Below are 10333 nucleotides of genomic sequence, written 5' to 3'. Positions count from 1 at the left end.
TTTTTATAAGGGATAATTTACTCATTTGCAATATTATAGAGGTTGTTTGCATTTTTTCCTTTCGTATTATCATTAATGTTTGTATTAAAAATATATAACTTAATGTATTTATATATTTGACAATTGACATACACGAGGCAAAAATATCAGATCAACTTTAATTAATATGTGCATCATATTAATTATTGTATATATAACCTTTGTTTTTTTTTTTTTAATTGTTATAAAAAACAAGGAGAAGAAAAGAAAATAATTAGTTGCCCACGTGTCCGTTTATTAGTAGCTGAATCTTTTGAAGCCATATCATTGTAACCGTCCCGCTTCCGATGGACTATTGATAGATTTTCAAGGTAGCCACCTTTCTGCCACTGTCTCGCTCGAAAAACTCACGTGGAACTACGATCAGAGCACTAACAGGAAGGTTGCTTCGTTCTCCACTTTTTCGATGTTTTAATGTTTTATTAGCATGATTGCCTTTCTGATTTCGCTTTCGTTTGTTTTTCCTTGTTTGTATTTAGCTATAATCATAGCTTTTAGTTTCAAGGAATCCATACGGGACAATCAAATTTAATCCCGGTTTTATGAGTAGATTGGGGTTTAAGGATTTCGGGTTTTCACCCCTAGTCAATTAGAGTTTTCTGCCCCACTCTGGAGAAGTGTTAATGTGTTTTCCAGCGCCTTCCTTATATGAATATTGTTGGGTTGGGCTGAAAAAAGGCTCTTAATTGTGTTGTGAAGTCGGGCGAGAAGCGAGTTTCATCTGACTTTTGAACTGTTCCTTTCTCTTTTAAGTCTAAAATTATCCCTAAGAAGTTTGATTGTGCTTTACTTCATTTTTGGGACGATTAAGGCGTGGCCATTTGTAAATTTTGTATTGCATTTGACGATATGGGGTTAAAGCCATGAAAATATGCTATTGTTTAGTTGATTAAATTAGCTCTTGGTTGACTGAGTTGTTTCCAACTTAAGGTTATGCTTTTGTTTCTACGTTTTCAAGTTAGGATTTGGAGAAACTAAGCAATAACATAAAATGCTGCACTATATATTTTGTGTGTGTGTTTGTGTGTTTTCTAGTGGATTTTTAGTTTGTTAAATTGAATAAACACTCCGGCTATGTTTATTCCCAAATTTCTTTGCGTTCTCTTGTATAATCTGATTTTAAGGCAAAAAATATCCGTGTGCCACAGATATCTTTTTCCTTACCATTCTTTTTTCCCTTGCAAAATTTGTGAATTTGTGATTGGATACAGATGAGGCTTTCAGTAACAGCGGTAGCTGTGATGGTAATCTTAAGCAGCTTTGGAGGGGCTTCTGGGATTAGATTTGTGATAAATAGAGAGGAGTGCTTCTCTCACAAGGTGGAATATGGCAACACCGTCCATTTCTCTTTTGTAGTGATTAAGTCTGAAGGGTCATGGCATTACAGTGAAGATGGTGTTGACCTTGTGGTAAAATTCTCTTGTTCAATTCTCTTACTCCTGTTACTCCTTTGTTAGAAGCAGAGTTCTGAAATTTTCTTCTTCATTTCAGCTAATGATGTTTTTGTTTAGTAATTAATTATGTGGTCAATCTTCTCTTTTGTTTTGATATTCTGCATTTCTTTGTTCTCATGCCTTAAACATGGTAGTAACTTGTTGATGTTTGACTGGGGGGATGAGGGTTTTATCAGGCCCTTCACTTGAGTGAATTATGGTGGTTTTTGCTCAGAACAATATTTTGACGGAGAAAAAGGATGTGGGGTTAACACCAAATTTTCCTACCTTTTGCTATCATAAGGTTTTCACAAACATTTAAGTCCATTTTTGAATGTGGTTACCTTAATCATTAGGTATATATCCGCATTCTGATGCAACGAGGAAACATCACATAGCTCTTGCAAAAGGTATGTTGGTAAGATTAGCTTAGTAGCTCCCAGCTACCAAAGTGTTCATGATCAAATAAGACCACCGTTACCCCATGATGCGGCATGTTAGAGTACATTATGTAGTTCTAGAAAGAAATATTTTCTGATGTTAAGAGTCCAGATTTTGGATGAAAATGTTTTGCTTCCAGATGTTTTATTTTGTATCTCCATTTATGATGTAAAAAATAATTAGATTAACCTGTTGAACATTACAAAAATATCAGGTGAAGGGACCCAATGGTGAACAGATCCATGACGTTCGGGATAAGATAAGTGACAAGCACGACTTTGTGGCTTACCACCAAGGAATTTACCGGTTTTGTTTCACTAACAAGTCCCCCTATCATGAAACTGTTGACTTTGACGTGCATGCTGGACATTTCTTATACCATGATGAACATGCTAAAGATGGTGTGTCTCTAAATTTTTCCTTTAATATTGTTTGGGTTGTACTGTTCCGAATATTCAATCAAATGTATTATTGGGTTGACACACACAGAGCATTTTAAACCTCTTTTTGAGCATATCGGGAAGTTAGAGGAAGCTTTATACAATGTTCAGTTCGAGCAGCATTGGCTAGCGGCTCAGACTGATCGTCAGGCAAATGGTAATTGGGCAACTCATTATTTTCGGATTGAGACCAATCTTTTCGACATCACTCACCAATTTATACTCATTTGCATGTTCATTGTGATAGTTGCCTTTCTGTGTCAAATGCTGTGCGCTAGACCATACATGGCTTTATCTTTATCTGTTCATTCAAATAAATGCAATAGTGCATCAACAACATGATGGTCTTTTATAGTTTTTACTTAACTTGTGTATGGTGACTGTTGTTTGATTGATTTCAGTGAATGAGAAAATGAGCAAAGGAGCAATTCAAAAAGCGTTGTTTGAATCGGCTGCTCTGATTTTAGCCAGCGGCTTGCAAGTCTACATTTTGCGTCATTTATTTGAGAGAAAGCTTGGGGCATCTAGAGTTTAATGTTTTACTGGACAGTTCCTCATTACCTAATCAGAAAGTCGAACCTAGACATCATCACATATGAGTAGGTGTTTTTGATACTCAATTAGCTTTCATTTTTCCATCTCTCTCTCTCTCTTGATATTATTACAAATCCTGTTTAAGAAGTTAGTTGTGTTGCCTTTTTTCTTTCTATTTTAACTTTTGGGTACAAATAAGTTAGTTGTATTTATAGCAAACATTTTGGTTGATAGTGAATCTTTGCAATGAGACTTGCTGCTGTCCTGGTTTTGGGTCATCAAAATATCCGTCCTATTTGACTATGGGTGTTAGAAATACTTGTAACTGATGTTCATATCTTATTATGCATTGAAATTTTAATTTTCTTGTCTCCGCTTGACAAGTAATGTTACAACCTTAAAACAAGTGTGAGTTTGGTTCCCAAAATGCCAGAGTCTGAAGGTGAAACAAACTCAGACTAAGGGTTAACTTTATAAAATTATAAAAGGGATTGACTGAGATGGATATTGGATAATAGTCCGTTGTTATGATGTGTGTGTGGATGGGTGTTTTAGGGCTTGTTCTCAATGAATTAAGTATTTTATTCTTGGGAGTTAGGTTGAGATACAGTACTTTGGGGTTGTGTCAAAGAATAATACTAAAGTGTTTCATTTTTTTAACATATAAGATTGAAACTGGAGATAAATTTATTTTAAAATTCATATTCTCAATCTAATATTCGTAGGAGCAACTTATATAATCGGTATACACAGTATAATATTTAATGATATTTATTTCATAGTGAAACAATAAAAATTAGAAAAATATATGTGTATTATTTATTTATATTTATATAATTTTCTTAACCGACATTTATACAATAATATTTTATACACTTATATTAAAAATATGTAACTTAATATCACGCAAAACTATCAGATTGTATATTATATTATTGTATTTTTTTTTAAATATGTAAATTAGACACGAAAAGAAAATAATAAAATGTAAGGAATAGACAATAATTCGTTGTCGATGTGGCAATTTCTTACTGGCTGATTCTTGGGAAGCCATGTCACAAGGACTTCGCCCTTTTTGACAGTCTCGCTCGAAAAACTCGCGACGGACTACGAATCTACGATCAAAGCAGTAAGAACAAGGTCTGCTTCCTTCTCACCTTTCTCCATGTTTTATCGCGTAATTCTCTCTCGGATTTCGTTTTTCGCTTTGTTTTTCCTTGTTTATCTGCGGATATGTTTTAGCTATAATCTCAGATTTTAGTTTCAATGAATCTATACGGGAACAATCAAATTTATTCGCTGTTTTATGAGTAGATTGGGGTTAAGGATTTCGGGTTTTCCTCTCTAGTCAATTAGAGTTTTCTGCCCTACCCTGGAGAATTCTTATTGTACTTTCCAGCGCCTGACTTTTTTTTTTATTTTTTGGGTGTGTTTTCCTTATTTGAATCTTGGTGGGTTTGGCTGAATAGGCTCTTAGTTTTGTTGTCAGGTCGGGCGAAAGTCTAATTTGACCTGCTCTTTGAACAGTTCCTTTTTCTTTTACGGATAAATTATTCCTAAGAAGTTTAATTGTGTCTTGATGCAGTTTTGGGAGGATTAATGCCCATTTGTTTCGCATTTGACAATTTGGGATTAAAGCCATGAATGAGTGCTGTTGTTTGGTTGATTAAATTAGCTCTTGGCTGACTGAGTGATTTTCCAATTTAAAGTTATGCTTTTGTTTCTGAGCTCTTAAGTTAGAATTTGGAGGATGGGGTGTTGAGATATTGTATATTAAGCATTTTTTTCCTTGTAAGATGTATTTGTTAGATTCAATAAAAACAGCAGCAGCTTTTATCCTCTCCTTTGTTTGCAATATTCTTATATAATTTGATTTTGAGGAAAAAATATCATGTACGACGGATATCTATTTCCTCACCGTTTTTCATTCCTTGGCAAAATTGATGAAGTTTTGAAATTGGGATGCAGATGAGGCTTTCAGTGACAGCGCTAGCTGTGATAGTAGTCTTAAGCAGCTTTGGAGGGGCTTTTGGTATTAGATTTGTGATAGATAGAGAGGAGTGCTTCTCCCACAAGGTGGAATATGGCAACACCGTCCATTTCTCTTTTGTGGTGATTAAGTCTGAAGGGTCATGGCATTACAGTGACGATGGTGTTGACCTTGTGGTAAAGTTCTCTTGATTAATTCTGTTATTCCTTTAATTCCTTTGTTTTTTATGAGTACCTCTAATCCTTTGTTAGAAACAGAGGTCTGAAATTTCCTTTTCAAGTTAACGACATTTCCATTTGGTAATTAATTATGTGGTCAATCTTCCCCTTTATTTCGATATTCTGCTTTTCATTGTTTCTCATGCCAATGGTAGTCACTTGGTGATGTTTGATTGGTGGGATGAGGGTTTTGTCAGTCCCTTTACCAGAGCGAACTACGGTGCCTTTTGTTCTGAACAAAAAATGACTCTGAAAATGATGTGGGGTAAACACCATCATATTTTCCTACATTTTGCTATGATAAGGTTTTCAGAAACATTTAAGTCTACTTTTTTATGTGGTTAGCCTTAATCATTGGGACTAGAAGGCCACCAGGCTGTTTATGATCAAAATAAGCCGCAGTTACCCCCTGATGCAGCATGTTAGAATACATTGTCAGTCCTAGAGAGAAATATTTTCTGATGTTAATAGTCCCGATTTTGGATGAAAATGATGTGCGTCTCAGTGTTCTAACTTGTATCTCCAGTTACGTTGTAAAAAATGATCAGATTGACCAGTTGAGCATTACAAAAATATCAGGTGAAGGGACCAAATGGTGAACAGATCCATGATATTCGTGACAAGACAAGTGACAAGCACGAGTTTGTGGCCTACCAACAAGGAGTTTACCGGTTTTGTTTCACTAATAAGTCCCCCTATCACGAAACTTTAGACTTTGATGTTCATGCTGGCCATTTCTTATATCATGATGAGCATGCTAAAGATGGTGTGTATCTCTGAATTTTCCTTTAATTTTATTTGGGATGAACCATTCAGAATATTTAATTGGAATTTATTCTTTGTTTGGCATACGCAGAGCATTTTAAACCTCTTTTTGAGCATATTGGGAAATTAGAGGAAGCTTTATACAATATTCAGTTCGAGCAACATTGGCTGGAGGCTCAGACTGATCGTCAGGCGATAGGTAACTACGCAACTTGTCATTTTCAAATTGAGACCATCTTCTCGACATCATTTACCAATTTATACTCATTTGCTTGTTCATTGTGATAGTTGTCTTTCTTTAGCCCGACTGTGTGAAAAGCTGTGAACTTGATGCATACATTCCATGTCTGTATTCAAATGAATGCAACAAGTGCACCAAAAACATGATGGTATCTTATATTTTTTACCTAGCTTGTGTATCGTGATTGTTGTTTGATTGAATTCCAGTGAACGAGAAAATGAGCAGAGGAGCAATTCACAAGGCATTATTTGAATCGGCTGCTCTGATTTTGGCAAGCGGCTTGCAAGTCTACATTTTGCGCCGTTTATTTGAGAGAAAGCTAGGAGCATCTAGAGTTTAGTGTTTTTGTTGAAGTCCTCATTACCTGAAAGATGAACCTTGATACAATCACATATGTGCATGTATCTTTGATACAGTTAGCTTCTCTTGTCTTTTTCTCTTTTGATAATTATATTATAAATCCTTTTTAAGAAATCAGTTATGTTGCTTTTTTCTTTTTAAGTTTAATTTCTGGGTATAAAAAGGTTAGTTGTATGTATAGCGAGCATTTTCTTGGATGTGTATGTTCGCAATGAGACTTCCTGATGCCTGGTTTACGGTCGTTAAATTATAAATCCAAGTCGTTCTGCAATATCAAGACTAATACAACTATGGTTCTGTTCAAATTTTAACTTTCCTGTCTCCGGTTAATGTGTAATGTTACAACCTTCAAACAACTGATAATTGCAATCAATAATACACTAGACAAAGACATAACTGCAATTGTGTGCGTGTGTGTGTGTGTGTGTGTGTGTGTGAGAGAGAGAGAGAGAGAGAGAGAGAGAGAGAAATGTGATCGAAATGGTGATTACCAGGGGATACAAATGCTTTACAGGTCACAAAATAGCAAAAGCATCAAACATAAAGCTGGCTTCATCATGTTCCACAAAACAACGGTACAGAATGTTTATCAAGTTTACCATATTCCTAGCCCACAACACAAACGCGATTTTACAACATAAAATGGATGCCGCTACATGCAGCGCTGATTTAGAGAATTTTCTTGGGGCCTTTATAAATATGCACTCCTATATATCTTACACATAAACCTCGTCAAGATTCTGCACTTGGATTCTGCATGCAGCAGAACCATTTTTTCTGCAAAGCATCAGTTTTAGACAGTTAAGACCAGCTAAAATCATAACAAGGAGGGGGGAGGTTCATGAAAGGAGCAAAGGGTCGTTTTCAATTCATTTTAAATCCTAAAATCATATTTGGTTGGGCCTTTCTTAGTGCTATTTCACCATAAATTTCAAAAAAGGCATTTTATTAATTCTTTTCATAAAGAAAAATTATTACAAAATAAAACATATTTTCATACAAAAGAAACTATTACAAAGCATCATAATCTAAACATAATTACAGAACAAACACATGTTTATTGTATCTCGTGGTTTTGTAAAAAACTACATCACAAAACATACCAAATCAAACCTATTTTTGTTTCTTATACAAAAACAAAATTTCACTTGAAATTACTGAAAATAAAAAATTATGAATGCTATGGCGCAAGAAGTTCTTGTAATTATTTCACCAAAAAGAAAATTCCAACCTTGCAAGATGATAAGAGTAACATTCTCCCCCCATATATCAGTCTGTAAACAAATTTCTACTGCCCAGACAACCAAATAATCACCTCTTTCTGAACAGCATAATGTGATATTGAAGGGACATTATTTAAAGCAACAGTGGCATTCCAAAGAGAATATTTGGACATCAAGATGCAATCAATAATCTCACATATATATATCTTTAGATACTAACATAGTTCTAACCATGGAAAGTCATACCAAACAAATATAGCTAGAGCAAGCACAAACTGAGTTAAAAGCAAAACTGGTATAGCCACAAAAAAGCGAATTGTAATATTTTTTTGAAGAAATACCAACAGACATGCCATCACATAGTGGATAAGCTTTAATTAGAGATGGAATGGCTGATATTTGCAATATTTAATTGAACAACTACTTACACCCTGAGGTTTTAGTGGTTCTGCCCCATGATTTTTATTTGTATCCACCTTTGTTGGAGAATCTGGCTTCCCACCTGTCTTCTTCTCATCCCGGGCCTTGTTAAATATTACAGTAAATCCCTCTGCTGAAGCGGGATCATTAACATCCCATTCACCAAACTTTGGCAATGGCCGACCCTTCTCCTGCAAAATGAAGCAGATAAAAGGACAACACAGCTCTAATTAGAAGATAAATGAAAATTTTGAAGCCTAGCATTTCTAGCTCAGATCTAAAAGAATTGAAAAAAGTTATTCAAACGAGATGACCCCAAACAAGTTTGCATGACAAAGCGCTTTTAGAACTGATCAAATGCAATGGTCAAATCAGATGAATGGTTTCACATGTAAGCAAAACCACCTGGGTGTCTGATGTATAATATGATTAAGCAATGAAAAAATGAGCTCGAAACAAACCGAAATATTAATTTATTTAAGCTTGTTAATTTGCCAAAGCAGAAGGTGACTATGAAAGTTGTGCATCCCTTGGAGCTGGAGTTGTAAATGAGGACAGGGCAGATTTGCCTAATAAATTATTATGACATTTATAAAATTTGAAATTTTTATAGTCACTGCAGAGTATGTATAGAACTGCATGCCAGAGTTATAAGAAAAGAATTAAGTCCAGTTAAAACAACAATCAGACACTTAATTTATTTTAATCGTGTCTTGAAGTAGGACTGAGATGAATGAGCCCCATGTGCCCGAGGAAAAGTTTTCTCAGCAAATATAGCTTATTCTGCATAACTCAAATATTACATAAAATGGTACCTGCAAATAAGGTAACATATACAAACAGAAAAGAATTACACATAGAACCAACCACATACATATTAGGTTGAAAACAATATCTTGTCCAGATATATTAACTAGTACTCTAACAAGTAACAGTCCAGCAGCCATTACAAACTAAATCTAATTCTAGACCTCAATGGAATCATCACCAGACAACCATAATCATTTAATCACCACCAGTTTCTATCTTCCACCTTGCATTAAATGAGAAGAAAGATGTCCAAGGGAAAAGTTCCATATCATGTAAGGCAAAGGATATTTCATCGCAGTGTTCCAGATAGAGAAACTAAATACACTGTGTGAAATATAATATTGTAATTAATGGCAATGTTCCAAATATAGACTAGATACACTGACACAAAAAGAACAATAAAATATTGAAAAATCCAATAGAGAATATCACTGTCCAATCTTTCGTAGTAAATTTAGTTTGCATTGAGGAGCAACGTATTTCCTGTCAATTAGCCACCAAAGGGCACCCAATATCATAAATAAGAGCAAACCTGAACTCATGGATAAGGAATTTGTATATTTACGGATAACAAAGCAAGGACAGTTCTTTTTTCCTAATTTTCACATGGAAAATACAATTATGATACCAAAAAGTGAATATAGAAATATCAGCAAATGTATTGATCAGACTGAATACGCTTAAAATTCTCAAGTGAAAGAAAATAGACAAAAATAGCAATAGTTTCAGCAGAATATTTTTTTTTTTTAAGAAAATGCTTGAAATTTTATCTTTCCTTCACGGACAGGAAATGCAAAACTGAATCTATTACGATAGAGGAGTTCCTTAAATTTGCTTGAACATTGACACGAAAGGCTTATAGAACAAAAAATCAATTATTATAGAACATCGAGCATCCAATCCCAACAGCGATTAACGAATTTCACATAAACACAAATTCAATTTCAGCTCACCATAAAAAAACCTAGCCCCAAACAACCAAAGCGGATCGATCAGAACAATCGAGACACATGAAACTCGAGACGAAATGAAAATCATTCTTCTGACACACGCCAAAGGAAACAGGAAAAAAAAAAAAAAGAGTCAAATAAATCGACTCAAATCCATCCAATAGGAATAAAAAAAAATCAAGCAAAAATGATTAAGAATTCGATCACATACCGACATGAATCCTGAGGAAGAGATATCACCCAGCCGAAAAGATGAATTGAGGCGTGAAATATACAGAGAGAAAGAGAAAGGAGAGAGGTTCAGTCGTCCGTATATAAACAGACAATATATATATATATATATAGTGGGTGTGCGTTTGTGTGTATATGCAGCGGAATAGTAGTAAATAGTGTAATACACATACATACATACAGCCGCAAGGCGAGGAGCCGTTAATGTTATTATTATTATTAATAACTCCAAATAAAG

The 10333-nt window shown here is 34.7% G+C and overlaps 3 protein-coding genes across 4 annotated transcripts; 2 read left to right on the top strand and 1 right to left on the bottom strand.

Moving 5' to 3' along the window:
* The first annotated feature begins 293 nt into the window (after positions 1–293).
* LOC105174977 (transmembrane emp24 domain-containing protein p24beta2) lies at positions 294–3152 on the top strand. Its single transcript, XM_011097260.3, has 5 exons — positions 294–421; positions 1251–1448; positions 2128–2314; positions 2403–2510; positions 2755–3152. The coding sequence occupies exons 2-5, from the start codon at positions 1251–1253 to the stop codon at positions 2886–2888; spliced, it is 627 nt and encodes a 208-aa protein (XP_011095562.1). The 5' UTR covers positions 294–421; the 3' UTR covers positions 2889–3152.
* Positions 3153–3868: 716 nt separating this feature from the next.
* LOC148784878 (transmembrane emp24 domain-containing protein p24beta2-like) lies at positions 3869–6575 on the top strand. 2 transcript variants are annotated; one of them, XM_088876287.1, is made up of 5 exons: positions 3869–4027; positions 4856–5053; positions 5675–5861; positions 5952–6059; positions 6308–6575. In XM_088876287.1, exons 2-5 carry the CDS (start codon positions 4856–4858, stop codon positions 6439–6441), a joined length of 627 nt encoding a protein of 208 aa, XP_088732413.1. In that variant the 5' UTR covers positions 3869–4027; the 3' UTR covers positions 6442–6575. The 2 variants fall into 2 exon arrangements, with proteins under 2 accessions (XP_088732413.1, XP_088732412.1); XM_088876286.1 differs by having other exon boundaries at positions 4012–4064.
* Positions 6576–6933: 358 nt separating this feature from the next.
* Positions 6934–10238, bottom strand: NOI (RPM1-interacting protein 4 (RIN4) family protein). The gene is made up of 3 exons (XM_011097259.3): positions 10076–10238; positions 8113–8295; positions 6934–7238 (listed from the first exon to the last, which is right to left on the bottom strand). Exons 1-3 carry the CDS (start codon positions 10079–10081, stop codon positions 7194–7196), a joined length of 234 nt encoding a protein of 77 aa, XP_011095561.1. The 5' UTR covers positions 10082–10238; the 3' UTR covers positions 6934–7193.
* Between the last annotated feature and the right edge of the window lie 95 nt (positions 10239–10333).

This window comes from Sesamum indicum, linkage group LG12, assembly GCF_026168435.1.
Source record: "Sesamum indicum cultivar Baizhima isolate 11 linkage group LG12, ASM2616843v1, whole genome shotgun sequence".
Lineage (NCBI taxonomy): Eukaryota > Viridiplantae > Streptophyta > Magnoliopsida > Lamiales > Pedaliaceae > Sesamum > Sesamum indicum.
Note: the sequence above shows the minus strand (reverse complement) of the source record. Positions and strands in the feature narration are given on the sequence as shown.

What these genes read in the sequence shown, in the direction of transcription:
- LOC105174977 (XM_011097260.3), top strand. Translation starts at nt 1,251, where the DNA reads ATGAGGCTTTCAGTAACAGCGGTAGCTGTGATGGTAATCTTAAGCAGC. An exon ending in TGATGAACATGCTAAAGATG is followed by an intron (nt 2,315 to 2,402) that starts GTGTGTCTCTAA and finishes TGACACACACAG; the next exon opens with AGCATTTTAAACCTCTTTTT. An exon ending in GACTGATCGTCAGGCAAATG is followed by an intron (nt 2,511 to 2,754) that starts GTAATTGGGCAA and finishes GATTGATTTCAG; the next exon opens with TGAATGAGAAAATGAGCAAA.
- LOC148784878 (XM_088876286.1), top strand. An exon ending in TGATGAGCATGCTAAAGATG is followed by an intron (nt 5,862 to 5,951) that starts GTGTGTATCTCT and finishes TGGCATACGCAG; the next exon opens with AGCATTTTAAACCTCTTTTT. An exon ending in GACTGATCGTCAGGCGATAG is followed by an intron (nt 6,060 to 6,307) that starts GTAACTACGCAA and finishes ATTGAATTCCAG; the next exon opens with TGAACGAGAAAATGAGCAGA.
- NOI (XM_011097259.3), bottom strand. An exon ending in AACCACTAAAACCTCAGGGT is followed by an intron (nt 7,239 to 8,112) that starts GTAAGTAGTTGT and finishes GATGCTTTGCAG; the next exon opens with AAAAAATGGTTCTGCTGCAT.